Source organism: Papaver somniferum, chromosome 2 (assembly GCF_003573695.1).
Source record: "Papaver somniferum cultivar HN1 chromosome 2, ASM357369v1, whole genome shotgun sequence".
Classification (NCBI taxonomy): domain Eukaryota; kingdom Viridiplantae; phylum Streptophyta; class Magnoliopsida; order Ranunculales; family Papaveraceae; genus Papaver; species Papaver somniferum.
In genome coordinates this window covers 218481968-218496380 of record NC_039359.1, presented here as the reverse complement: position 1 = coordinate 218496380, position 14413 = coordinate 218481968, and the positions used below count along the sequence as shown (strand labels likewise).

Below are 14413 nucleotides of genomic sequence, written 5' to 3'. Positions count from 1 at the left end.
CATGAATCGTCACATACATTCCTGAAGCTAGGTCAGAAACATGCAGTATCATGATTTTACGATTTTAGCCCTTGTTGAAAATCCACCATCTACAGATGGGCATCTACCTCAAGCGAAGCTCAAGCGCTACGTCATGCGCTATTGTGCCTTTCGCAAAGTTCACAATCCATAATCAGTATTCAGATAGATTGGAAATAACTGATTGGTGTCCTTTCTGATTTTCTGAAGAAAAATCCATAGTAAATTGAATCAATATTCATCGTCAACAAAGATATTCTTGCAACTCTTCCTCAAGAAACCTGCACTTCCATTCATAGATCTGCATATTCGAAAATGGATATTATGCCTAAGGACGAGAGTTTCCGATCCTCTCACCTATATGCAAAAAAATAAATACACTAGAAAGGCTTACACCTTGTTTGGTCGGTCTAAGTTGTGAATTAAATCTAACTCAGCGTTTGAATCAGATGTCAGATCCTCTTTTTTTCAATCCGAATCAGATCTTTTTTTGTTCATTTGACTCGATGTCCGATTCAAAAGATAGTTGAATACTACTACCTCTGTTTCAAAATAATAGGAAGGAGCATATATTTTTGAGGTGGATGTAATAAATCACATTCAAACGAGTCAATTGAGTTGGAGAAAAACATTAGACCGGGAGTTCCGACTCGGGTTGGTTGTTGTCCACACGGTATGAACCATAAAGGAAATCCCAACCCGGTATACGCCTTCTCTTGTCTTATACCGGTTCGATTTCACAACAAATAGGTCTCTCTCCGTTCTGTCTTCCGAAAAACTAAGCTCAGCTGTAATAAACAGAAAGGGGGGAGATTTAATGGAGAACCCATACTCAGGAGGAAATTGGGTTTCTCTCCCAAATCCGCAATCTAACAATCTTACACCAACTTCTTCAAATCAAGAACGTTTCCTCCTTCAACAGCAACAACAGCAGCAGCAACAACAACTTCTTACCCTTCAACAACAACAGCAACAGCAACTCCTTCAACAACAATTACAGCAGCAGCAGCAACAACAACAGCAACAGCAGCAACAACAACAGCAATTACAGCAACAAAGACTCATTCTTTCACCGCAGCAGCAACAACAGCAACAACAACAGCAAAATCAGCATCACCAATCTTTAGCTTCTCATTTCCATCTCTTACATGTAAGGAAAAACCCTAATTGATACTTTTTTGAACATATTGGATTAAAGGGTTTTCAAATTTATTTGCTTTTTTGTTGTAAAGTTTGGATTTTAAATTTTGGTGTTTTTAATTCAGTTGGTGGAGAATTTATCTGATGCAATTGAGAATGGAACTCGTGATCAACATTCTGATTTGTTGGTAAGTATCAATTTTATGGGTTTTTGCTCTTTGAACTGTTTAATATACAAATTTGTGATTTTGCCCTAAATAACTTAGTTTGTAATTTTGTTGATAGGTTACTGAATTGACTAGCAATTTCGAGAAATGTCAACAGCTGTTGAACTCTATAGCCGGATCGATTAACACGAAGGCTGTGGTGAGTATGATTATCTAGAATAATGAACTTTTCCTCCGTTGTAGCTAAGGATTTATTTGCTTAAATCTGATATTCCTGTAGTTGATTGTTGGATCGCGTCTATCCGAAACCAAACAGGCATGGGTTAGTAACGGGATTGCGCTAGCGTTTAGGTTAAGGTTACTTTAGATATTGTAACAGATATGGTAACATTACTGCTTCTAGGAAATTTGATTGCAAGCAGATGTAAAATTTGTTGGGTGTGACATACTCGGTAACTAGTCTAAACCTGAATAGATTATCTTGACGTATGAGCATAAGGCTAGTTCGTTAGATTATAGACACTCTACTTGTGCACAATTAGTAATCCCATGAATTCTTGGTCAACTGGAGCATCTGTTAACAAATAGTTGATTTTGCGTCCTTTGAGCCATAAAACTGCAGACATGTGTAGCTCAGATGCGACTGAAACTTACAAGTATTACCTCAGTTGGAACTAACTGTGATGTGGACCTTGTTTTATGTCAACCATAGACTGTTGAGGGCCAAAGGCGAAAGCTTGAGGAGGCCGAGCATCTACTGAATCAACGGAGGTTTGTGCGGCTTTGCTACGGATTCTATTCTTTTAACCAATATTAGTTAGTACTAAACAATATACAATATAAACTTCTCTTGACACAGGGATGTGATTGGCAAATTTAAAAGTTCTGTTGGGGGGCTGATTTAATTTGATTGATAGGCGATAACGTGTCATCTTTCCAGAAATGGTAATGGGATTTCCATATACCTTGTCTATTGCTAATCGTTTGATAAATGCGTGCATAACTCTCCATTACATTGGCTGTATTAGGTACGACCCGTTCTTCAATGGTGGCATGGACTTTGGACTGTCGTTGATACTGCAAAATGTGGCTGTTTAAACTTATTTGATGGTTCTCCTATAATATTTAATCTTTTATGTGATCCTTAGTTTTTTTTGGTAACACCAGTTAAAGGTATTTCACTACTTGTATTTTGTTCAGTTAAAGGTAATTAACGCCACATAATACTGAACACTTGCGAATACTGAATTCAAGAATGAATTTAGAAAAAAAATCATGTTATGCCAAATGGATTGAATGTAGGTTCTTTGTTGATTTGAAAGGTATATATATCCGAATTTAAAGGTGGGTTGACCTTTGGAGAGTTTTTTTTGTTGTGTTTAGAAATTTTGTAAATGTGTATCTTTTGGTTGTATAAAAGAAATATCGTTTACATCAACCGATAGTGAGAATCCTGTCCTACCGGTTGGGTTTGAAGATCCAGATAAGAATTTGCCAACTAACCAAAGAGTGTCAGATAAGAATGAAATGACACAGGTGGTTTGGTAGCCACATTTTGCAGTTTTCAGGATTTGTTTGCAGGAGAATGAAGGTTATTAGAGGAGTGCAGTGTAGTTGGGCTCTTCCAAGTGATGGTTTGGTTTTATCCTTATTTGTTGTGATGGGTCTGCAGAAGGAAACCCTGGAGCTACTGATCTTGGGTTCGTAGTAAGAAATCACATTGGTTCGGTTAGTAACGCTGTTGCATGTGGTCTGGGAAGTGCCAGTAACTTTGTCACAGTCTTGCAGAGATTCTATTGATCCTTTTCTCCTTGGAGTGGGTTTAAAGTCTTGAATTGAGGTCTGTTAACATTAACTCTGATTTATAGCAAGATGGAGAAAAATATGATGGAGATGAAGTCTTAGTTATGATTCTATTCCTCTTTTTCTGCCAACTTTTGAATGGCTACAGCAAGCTTATTTTCGTTTTGTATAGATTTATCTGTATAGCGGGTGTTGGTCTGGGGTCTTTTCTAGTTGGTACTTAGTTCTGTACTGTTTTTGCTGCCTTTGGTGATAAACTAAAAATCTCGAGTCACTGCCGAATCCATCAACCACAAATGATTCAAGCCATGGATTTGGGAAAGAGTTCGGATGAATTAGTATCAAAATTACTTGAACCCTGCGTGGTCCAACCAGGGCCGTTCCTGGGAATTTTTTGCCCCCTATTGTTCCTTATACAACTCTGAATATAAAATGTAGTAATTGTTTTTTCTTTAAAACCCTAAATTTTAAACTTTCTAAGGTTTAACATTTTCAAAAAAATACCAAAATCAACTTGAACATCCTTTATAAGCCCTTCCATAATCCTTAAAAATAGTTCTTCAATTAATTATTGGGAACATCGATGAATCAAAAAAAAAAACCAACATCTTTTCACCAAAATATAAACCTTAAGTATTATCTATCTGTATGTACGTTAGAAGTAGAGAAGATGCATCTTCCTCCTAACGTTTAAGATTAAAGAGTACAAGAGACTCCCGAGGCAAAAGGAAAGAACGAAATAGTCTGTGAAAAACAGAAAGAAATTTTTGTGTAGTTTAAAGATGATTCACAAATAAGTCCCCATATATTTATATCAATTTAACTTCTGTCCAAAATATTTATGTAGTTTTATGATTAAGTCCTCCAATATATTTTACTTTAAAACATACCCCCTATATCAAATCAGGCTTTTGCGGCCCCAAAGTGGGCCTTTCCCTGATTACCGTATGGGGCCGGCCAACTGCCTTCCCAAATTACGAACGATTTTTTGGGGACCATAGTTTTTTTTGGGATCATGATTTTATTTTGGGTAAAGACATTAGAAGTAAATTTAGGTCACCCCTTATCTGGATATTTATATCAATATCTAAATTACCCTCCTGATTAATTTTGGGTGATGATTAGTTAGTGTTAATAATAGTTAGTGTAATGATTAGTCAGATGATTAAGTTAAAGATAATTAGTGAGATTAAAAAATCAGATGTTTTTTTTTTAAAGAAGTAGAATTATTGAGAGAATAAAGTTAGAAAAGATGAAGAAGGAAAACATGAAAAACGATGGATTTTACCAACCAAAACCGAAGGAAGGGTATTTGGGTACCCAGGTGTGCTTCAAACTTAGATAATGTTGGTTGAATTGCTCCAAACTTTCAAAAAAAATGAAAATTTTTATGTAGATTTGGGTCAGTTCGGTTACCATATGTCAAGAACATGTAACCGAACACACCTGAAAGTGTAGTTCGGTTACGTTTTCCAAACACGCAGGTTACCGAACTCGCTCGTTCATGGAGGTTTTGGTCGTACAATGTAATGTTCGGTTACCTAGGATAAAATGGTAGGTAACGTAACTTTGAACTTAACAATTTATTTGGGTACATCTTGTGTGTTCGGTTAGTTCGCAAACTTCAATGCAACCAAGTTCCCAACCGAACTGCAAGTTAAAAGTAACCTAGTGTTAGAAGTTCGGTTGGTTCGCAAACTTCAACATATTTTGCGAATCAACCGAACTGGGCTTATATATGCATATATGCAATTAGGCAAACGTTCGGTTACTACGAAATTTATTTATTGGCGAATTAGGTAGAGTTCAGTTACAAAGTTTCAAAGGTAGAGTTCGGTTACAAAGAAAACTTAACATTTTTGCGAACGAACCGAACTTGTGGACTTCTCATTATTTTCGTAAACTAAAGTTCGGTGATATCCTTATTTTGCGAAGGAACCGAACTTATGGACTTCTGTTGTTCTAATACAAGGAGTTCGGTTAAAAGTATTTTTGCGAATCAACCGAACTCTATTGGCTAAGTTCGGTTACCTTGTAGTTTTAAATTTTTTTGCGAAAAAACCAAACTCTATTGGCTAAGTTCGGTTATTTTGGAACTCAAGATAGTGGCCACAACAACACAGTTCGGATAGACTGGATTTGTTTTTTTTTCGGTTCTAAGGGTGGTGTTCGGTTACTTTGTAGTTTTAAATTTTTTTGCGAAACAACCGAACAGAGAGTTCGGTGACCTAGTTTTAAATCCAATAGAACCGAACTGTTCTTCGTGTTCTTTATTTTCAAGAAGTTCGGTTAGTAAACTAGGATTTTTTGGAAAATCGGCCTAACCGAACATGGCTCTGTAACTCCTACTAAAACCCTATTTTGATGATTTCTATTCGATTGAAGCAATCAAAATCAAATTAAAGTGAAGGGTTTGTTGGAAAATACCTCCGGAGTGGTCCCATGGCAGAATCAGGCTGCGGCTGGCGTCTTTTATACTCGATAAAATTATCATGTAACAGAACTTAATTGTGATTGCATTGATGTTGTTACATTTCTTAAATAGGCGGTGGTGGTGGTGGTGGGAGGAGGTGGTGGTGGTAATCGGTGGTTGATGGTGGTGATAATCGGAGGTGGTGGTGGTGGTAATCGGCGGTGGTTTGCGGTGGTGGGCGGTGGTGGTGGTAATCGGTGGTTGGTGGTTGTGATAATCGGAGGTGGTGGTGGTGGTGATCGGCGGTGGTGGGCGCTGGTGGTGGGAGGAGGTGGTGGTTATTATATAGGTGGTTATTAGGTTGGTTTTAAATTAAATTAGGTTAAGGGTAGGTTAGTCATTTCAACGTTTTAGGACACCCGTTACCACTATAGGAAAGGTAACCTAATAAAACCATGGTCCCCATAAAAAATCCATGGTCCCTAATTCCAAATTACTTGAACCTCTACTCTAGCTAGCTAGGAGGCCTTTCCTTTGCACATGCAGTTCATTTCATTGCTGATGTTGTATTCAAGCCTCCAGTCTCAGGCCTATATGTTGCATATAGATATGTATTAAAATGTACTCAAAAGTTTAAAAAATGAGCTCATAGTGCACATTTCTTCAGAAGATCTGATATATTGCATATAGATAGGTATCAAAATGTACTCAAAAGTTTAAAAAATGAGCTCATAGTGCACATTTCTTCAGAAGATCTGAAGTTATGGTAACCCTATCCACATTGTGCTGTGGTAGTATCACTGCTCGGTAGGAACGTCATTCCACGAGCTACATAAAGGGTTACCCTTTTCTCTATATGTGGAATGTGGGACTATACATTTGTTAGTGGGATGCCTCCAGCCCGGGCTTAGCCACGTGAATCACTAATGGGCCTAGAGGCTATGAGGGATGGGACTACTCAAAAACGGAGGGAGACTACTTTGTGATAGGAATGCCTATCCTATACTTATAAGGGGTGTCCTAAAGTGTGGAAATGACTAACCTACCCTTAACCTAATTAAAATTAAAACTAATCTAATAAATATACACACGCATTATATATAACTTAATCTAAATCATTAACAAAATAAAATCAAAATTATAACAAATTCATTACTTTTAATTTTTCACAAATCCGTTACCAATAGAGGGTTCATTTTCTTCTCTTCTTTCCGCTTCATCGTCTCGATTTAAAAAAATTCCACAAACCCATTACTTAGATGAAAAAATGAGCAATTATCATCAAAATAAGTTGAAAATTGAAGTTGCAGAGAGAAGTTCGGCTAGGAATTATGTGGAATAGTTTGTCGAACTAGCCGAACTCAACTTTAATGAAGTTTTTTCTTTCAGAGAAAAGTTCGGTTACCTCGCAAATTTTTTTCCCTGCCGAACTTTTAGTTCGGTTACGTCGCAACGTTTTTTCCTAGCCGAACTTTAAGTTCGGTTACGTCGCATTTTTTTTCTCCTAACCGAACTTTTCTCTGAAAACTTATATACTGAGTTCGGTTACGTTGATTTTTTTTTTCACAGCCGAACTTTTAGTTCGGTTATGTCACAACTTTTTTTTTCCTAGCCAAACTTTTCACTGAAATCAAAAACTCCATTAAAGCTGAGTTCGACTACCCGTGTCTTCAGAACCATTAACCGAACTACACTTGTAGATGAGGTCGGCTACCTGTTCTTCAGATGTCGTAGCCGAACTTTATTTCCATGGTCGAAATCAGTTTATAAATTTTTCATTTTTCCGAAAGTTTTTGCCAATTCAAGCAACATTGACTAAATTTGAAGTATACCTAAGTACCCAAAACCCTCATTTCGAAATCAACCATCTTAAGAACAGATAGCCTTTCTTAAATACCCAAAATAACAAAAACCTTCCTTCTCAAAAATTATTCTTTTAAAAACACCCAACTAATTAATCTAATCTCACTAATTAATCATTACACTAACACTAATTAATCATTACACTAACTAATTTAATTATCAAGGATAGGTTTGGTATTAAAAAAAAACTTAGATAAGGGGTGACTCATTATTACTTCTAATGTCTTTTTTTTTATGGAAAAGATCATATATTAAAGCTAGCAAATGTAGTACAACAGATTTACAAGATCATTTTTATCAAAAGAATTAGAATCTATGCTAGATTTATAAATTTTTTGGTTTAGGTTTTCTGACATGTGTTGTAGCCTTTTAATCCTTGCCTCATTAGCGATGTAGTCCGCTGCATTGTTGTTATTTCTCTTTATAAATTTGACTTTAGCTTGAGGTAAGTCTCCAAAATTATCCTTATTTCCTGCACGGTATTTTCTGCCGACCACGAAGATTCTATAATAACCCTGTTTAAGTTGTCTGCCAAAGCCTTGCAGTCAGTTGCAATGACCACACTTGATAAAATATTCTCCTTTAACCACGTAATTGCTTTAGCAATGATTTTTCTTCTGCGTGGAAAGCTGACATAGCCCACTGCGAACCCGCAGAAAGGTGCATGAAAGTCTCTTCATCAGCAGAGTATATGATGAAAGCGTATCCCATCGATGAATCCTCTTTCTTATAAGAAGCATCAATGAAGATTATCCAATCTGAATTTAGGTTGTACCAAGAATTGTTGATTGATATTTTCTTTTGATTCTTCTTAATGCCTTGAAGGGTATTCGACGGGGAGGAATTTAAGAAAATATTTATTTGTCCTATTAAACTGACTGGGTCTGGGTGGATTTTCTCAAAAACTACCGAACATCTGTATTTCCAAATGAACCAAAGTGTGGTGGATATTTTTACCTGAAAATGGCTCAAGTCAGTTTCCGTAATCCACCATTTAACCCAATCAATAACGGAGCTGGGAGTGTATCTAAGGATTATATTATGCAGGGATAGACCAAACCAAACGTCTCTTGCAAAAGGAAACTCGCAGAAGAGATGAACCTTCATTTCTTGCACTTGATTGTTACATAGTTGGCAAATCTGGTCAGTTTCCGTATTGTGAGCACCTACTCTAGCCGATGTTGGGAGAAATTTTTGCACTATTTTCCAGATGAAAAGCCTAATTCTAGGGATGACTTGAATTCTCCAGATCTTGCTCCATGGGAAATCTGGGTTATCATTATTGTCAAGATCCTGACTGGCTAAAAAGGTATAAACATTTTTGGCCGAGAATTTTCCAGAGTGATGGTGTCTCCATCTAATAATGTCTTGCTCAAGATTTCTTGGATTTAAAGGTTGGATTTTTTCCTTGTCCTCCTGGTAGAACAAATGGTTTAGCTTTTCTTGATCCCATCTATTTTGATCCGTAATTAGATCTTGAACTCTTGTTGGTGCCTATTCTTGACGGTTATGGATTTTTTGGATTATATCTGCGTTAGGGATCCATCTATCTTCCCAGATTTTCACCGAAGCTCCATTTTTGACTTGCCAAATAAATTACCTTTTATTAACTCTAACCCTTTTTGTATGCTAGTCCAAATCCACGAGAGGTTCGAAGTTCTGGATTTTTCGAGAGGGTGGGAGTTTGGGAAATATTTTTCTTTTAAAAGTTTGACCCATAATTGGTCTTGTTCAGTGACCCGTCTGCTGACAAGTTTAGTGAGAAGGGATAAGTTAAACTGATCGGGATTTTTAATTCCTAAACCTCCTTGGGATATGGGTTTGCATATACTTTTCCAATCCCTTATAAATCCTCCTTTTCTTTTTTGCCCATTTTTTTCCACCAGAAGTTTCTCTGAATACGATCGAGCTGATCAAGAGTTGTTTTTGGCAGGGCGAGGACTTGTATTTGATATGTTAGGTAGGATTTAAGGATATATTTTATCAAAACAGTCCTCCCTACTTGAGATAACAATTTTGATTTCCAACCTTGTAACGTATAGTAGTAACGTTGTAGCAGCGACTCAAAGTTTGCTTTTCGGTTTTTGTCGAAGAATAGAGGTGTACCCAGGTACCTATCATTTTTGGTCATCAGCGGGACTTTTAATATTTTTGCGATGATTTTTCCATGTCTTGAATGTATTTTTGGGCTGAAATAGACACTGGATTTTTGTAGGTTAACCATTTGTCCCGTGATGTTCCCAAATAAATGTAATATTTCCAATAGGCTTTTCGCTTCCCCCAGGTCTGCTTTTGTAAATAAAAAGCAGTCGTCCGCAAAAAAGAGGTGAGAGATATTTGGAGCATCTTTGTTTATTTGGAACCCAAAAATTCTCTTGTCTTCTATTGCCTTTTCGAGGAATCTAGAGAGAATTTTCATGCAAATCAGGAAGAGATATGGTGATAAAGGGTCACCTTGTCTTAAACCCCTAGAGGTATTAAAAGATGGTCCCGGGGAACCATTAAGAAGGATTGAAAAGGAGGTTGTTGAAATGCATTGTAAAACGAGCTTTGTCCAGAATTCTGAGAAGCCAAAAGCTAAGAGGACTTTCTCAATAAAGTTCCATTAGACCATATCAAAAGATTTTGATAGATCTAGCTTTGACGCTAGGAAACCTTTTTTTTTCTTGGAGGTTTTCATCGAATGAATAAGTTCGTGAGCAATTATGATGTTATCTGTGATTTGTCGACCAGGGAGGAAAGCTGATTGATTAGGGGAGATTATTTTACCGAGAATGGGTTTTAGTCTATTATCTAATATCTTTGAGATAATTTTACAAATGGTATTACTTAGGCTAATAGGTCTGAAATCCCCCGACGTTTGTGGTGCGGATATTTTTGGCATGAGGGTTAGGAAATAATGATTAAGATCTTTGTTGAGAGTGGCCAAACGAAAGAACTCTTGTACAGTGTCGATGATATCATTTCCCAGAATTTCCCAGTTGGCTTTAAAGAAACCTGACTGAAAGCCATCCGGACCTGGACCTCCCCATTGATTCATATTGGTAAGGGTGAGCCAAATTTCTTCTTTAGTGGGAATTACAGATAATGATGCATTTTCTTCGATACTGATGCAAGGGTTAAGGATGGTAGATAGATCAAAGTCGAAGTTGATGTTTTGGAACGAACCTATTTGTTGGAAGTGTTTAACCAGCATCGAGTTGATTTGATCTCTATCTGAAAGCCATAGCCCAGAAGGTTCTCAAAGAGAATTTATCGCACTAATTCTTTTTCTATTTGAGGCGGAGGCATGGAAATATTCTGTATTCTGATCATATTCTTTAAAGAACTTATCCCTAGAAAGTTGATGGTAATAATCATTTTTGATTTTGTACCATTTTCCTAGCTCCGCTTGAAGATTTTTTAGTGTGTCTATTTCTTTAGAGATATTTCCAGATCTATGAATACTATCAATTCTGTTGTTTATAGATTTAATATTTTTGTGTATGTTCCCAAAAATATTTGTGTTCCAAAAGGCTAAATCAGTGGAGAGTAATTTTAGAAGCCCAGTGAAAAATGTCTCTTTGAAATTGGCGGAGTGTAATATCTAATATCCACCCAAAAAATTGAAGAATAATCCCCCTCCATTTTTGAGTAGTGCCCAAAAAATCGTTCAAGGGATTCCTTGGTCAATGGTAGCCTATATAAAGCAGTGATCCCTGTGTATCTTTGGTGGGCCCGGGAAAGCGTGAAAATTAAGCGTAATAAAAACGGGCCTACAGTAATACAGCAAGTGCACGGTCGTCAGATGTAGCTCGTGCAAGTACGGGTCGATCCACAGAGACTGGGGGTGTTTTGTAGTGTTTAGCTATTTTGGGTTCTAGTTGGCTATTGGGCTTTAGGTATCAAAGGGTTGTGGTACCAATGGGTTATGAATACCCTTTGGAACTGTTGGGCTTTGAATACCGTTTGAGTAAATTGGGCTTAATGGGTTTGTTGTAATGATGAAGTGCTTTAGGCCTTGGGCCTTTGAATGATTTTGGAATGAACAGTGAACTAGGCTTTGGCCTTAAACTTAGGCTTGGGCTCAGTGTAGTGAACTGAGCTTGGGATTAAACCTGGGCTTTTGGTATGATTTGGGCCTTAGCTGAAGCTAGGCTTTTTAGCTATGAACCTGGGCTTTTAGCCTTTGGTTTCAATGAACTGAACTTGGGCTCAGTGTTGAAGTGAGCTTTGGGCTCAGTTGGTTTGTATGAGGATCTGGGCTTGACAGTGATAGGCCTTAGCTTGGAAAGTGAACTGTGAGCTGGGCTTGATAGAGCTATCAGTTTGGTTTTTGAATGAGTCCATAGTGAACTGGACTGGGCTCTTAATGATCAATGCACTTAGGCCACAGTGAGCTTCAATGGACTAATGGGGAGCAAAACAGAGAAACTAGAAGAGCAAAAGATAGCAAAAGAAAGAGAATAAAAGAGAACACAGACAGAGATGAGGAACATGGAAGAATAGGGAACAATAACTAAGAGATTAACAATGGCAGTGCAACAAACTAACAATGATCATGGGAAAGAAGCAAAAATCAGTGGCAATGAGGCACAAAGGCAGTTAGCCTAAGGCAAGGGAGCAGCAATGAAACAAATGGTAACAGTGGAGGTAAAAGCTAAGGCTTTGAATCCACCCTTGTGACCTAGCCAAGCAATGTGATCCTAGGTTGAATTGAACATCCTATGCATACATCTAGAATGGGAGGAAAATCAGCTTGCTCACTGATATGCCCCTAGTATTGACTGTCTTTTGACAGCACAGTCAATCACAGGCATACCAGAGCACTAATTTCTTCCCATTGCACAAGCAAAACACTGCACTAAGGCTCTAACCTAGCATTCCACTACCTAACAGTCCACTAAAGCTTCATCTGAGCCTCAGCTAATGAGAACATGAGAGAACAGATGGAACAACACAAAAATTGGAGAGACTGGCTAATCCAGTTCTCCCAAAACATCACATTAACAACAACATCAACAGGATATTAAAACAGGGAAAAGAATTAAACACATGAACATCATATGCAGAACATCATGAACATTACACAAAACCAAACATAGAACATATGCAGAACATCAAAGTTCTGGACACTGGCTATTCCAGCATCCCTTCACATCACACCCACAGTCCCCTTTTTATACCCAGACACCCAAATTAGGGTTTACAGAAAAATTCCCCCAAATCCCCAAATTGAACAGTGACAAAATTAGGGTTTCTCACCTAATTCGACTAATTTAATCATACCCATGTTGCCACTGTTCTTCCTCATGCTCTCCCTAGCAGTAATTAGGGTTTTATCAAACAAACCCTAAATGGACAAAAAAATTAGGGTTAGGGATTTTTCTTACCAAACCTGCGATTTGACGCTTCCCTCTTCAACCCATTCCTCTCCTCGTTCACCAGCTCCATTCCCATGCCTTCAATTGCTTTTCTAGCTTCACTAATTCGTCAACCATTCACCTAGGGTTTCGGCAGGGGATAAATTGACGAATTAGGGGGCTATAAAGATGGGTAATAGCTGTAGGAAGGTAGGGGTGATGATGGTGGAGGTGTGGTGGTGGTAGATGAGTTGGTGGCGGTGGCAGTGGAGTGGGTAGTGGTGATGATGGAGAAGGTGGTGGTACGGGTTCTGCTGCAGAGAGGGGGGGGGGGGGGGGGGGGGGGGAAAGAAGAAGTCGATGGAGAAGAAGGAGGGGGCGTTTGGTTAGGGTATATGTATAGGATACTAGTGTGTTGAGCAGGTGTAGAGGATTTTGATGTTTCGCGAAGCTGGACCGTAGGATTATAGGATGATGGAATGATCCAACGGCGGATGGAAATGGATGAGGGAGACCGTTGGATGACGAGATACATCAAAACTGACGGCGAAGATCGAGGTTAGGTGTTGTAGTGTTAAGCGGAAGTATCGAGATTTGATGCGCAGGCAAAGAAGCGACCGTAGGATCTAAATGTGATCTAATCTGAAGGCTTGGAATTTAGGTACTATGGTGTTTTGCAGGGACTTCAGATTTTGATGAACGATGAAGAAGAGACCATTGGATGATGAGATGGATCCGATCTAACGGTTGAGAATGGAGGCGGGTATGGATATAAAATGGGTTTGGGTAAGGGTTTTGGGCCTTGGGTATGCCAAGCCCATATCTTCTTTAAGAACAATTCTTCCTTCTTGAGCCCATTCCTAGCTTTTTGGACGTGCGCTCCATTCTTTGCGGCTTCCTTGCGTAATTTCTTCCGGCTTTTCACCACTCTTCAGCTCTTTTCCGCTCCGCAAGTCATCCAGACTTTATTTATTACCTAAAAATGCAAAATTAAGTAAGAAAAATATTTATTCTTGAAAACAATGAAAATACAGAATATGGGATAAAATGTAGAATTACTGCACAAAAGATGAGTTAAATGCCAACAAAAAGGGATAAAATATACAATATTTGGCACTCATCAAATACCCCCAAACCTGAATTTTACTTGTCCTCAAGTAAAACAAAACTAAGGAAATCCTACCTATACCACTGTCGCTGGTCTCTCGAATGCATTTAGCGTATGCACTAAGCCTTTTAAACCACTAAGTGTCCCTAGTGGACGAGTGAAGTCTCGTGAAGGTTTGCTTAGAACGTACCTACAAAGTTCTAGGTCAAAATATAAGCTCAGATTCCATCAAATGTGACATGTGCAAGTCAGTTTAAGCTCACAGCAAAATGGAGATGTCAATCTAGCTATCAAAGGCACAATCCTAGCACTGATAACAAAAAAAGACATGTGATAAGAGTGTAAAGTGTATCTACACATGTGTAAAGAAAGATCTGAAGTTATGACTACTAATCACCAAGAGATAGTTCTCAGGCTAAGAACCAAGGTCGAAATCTAGCTAGCTGTCCGGACTTTACGAGAATTGTGAATGAGTTGGAGGTATTTCACAATTACTCGCGTTGTACATCAATGGCATACACCCTCCTTGCTTATTACAATAAAACACAAAATGACTTTA

General features: G+C 38.1%; 1 protein-coding gene across 1 annotated transcript; it reads left to right on the top strand.

Moving 5' to 3' along the window:
- Nucleotides 1–759: 759 nt before the first annotated feature.
- On the top strand, nt 760–2707 carry LOC113350558 (mediator of RNA polymerase II transcription subunit 9-like). The gene is made up of 6 exons (XM_026594708.1): nt 760–1168; nt 1284–1346; nt 1444–1524; nt 2038–2096; nt 2185–2270; nt 2354–2707. The coding sequence occupies exons 1-5, from the start codon at nt 836–838 to the stop codon at nt 2228–2230; spliced, it is 582 nt and encodes a 193-aa protein (XP_026450493.1). The 5' UTR covers nt 760–835; the 3' UTR covers nt 2231–2270; nt 2354–2707.
- The last annotated feature ends 11706 nt before the right edge of the window (nt 2708–14413 follow it).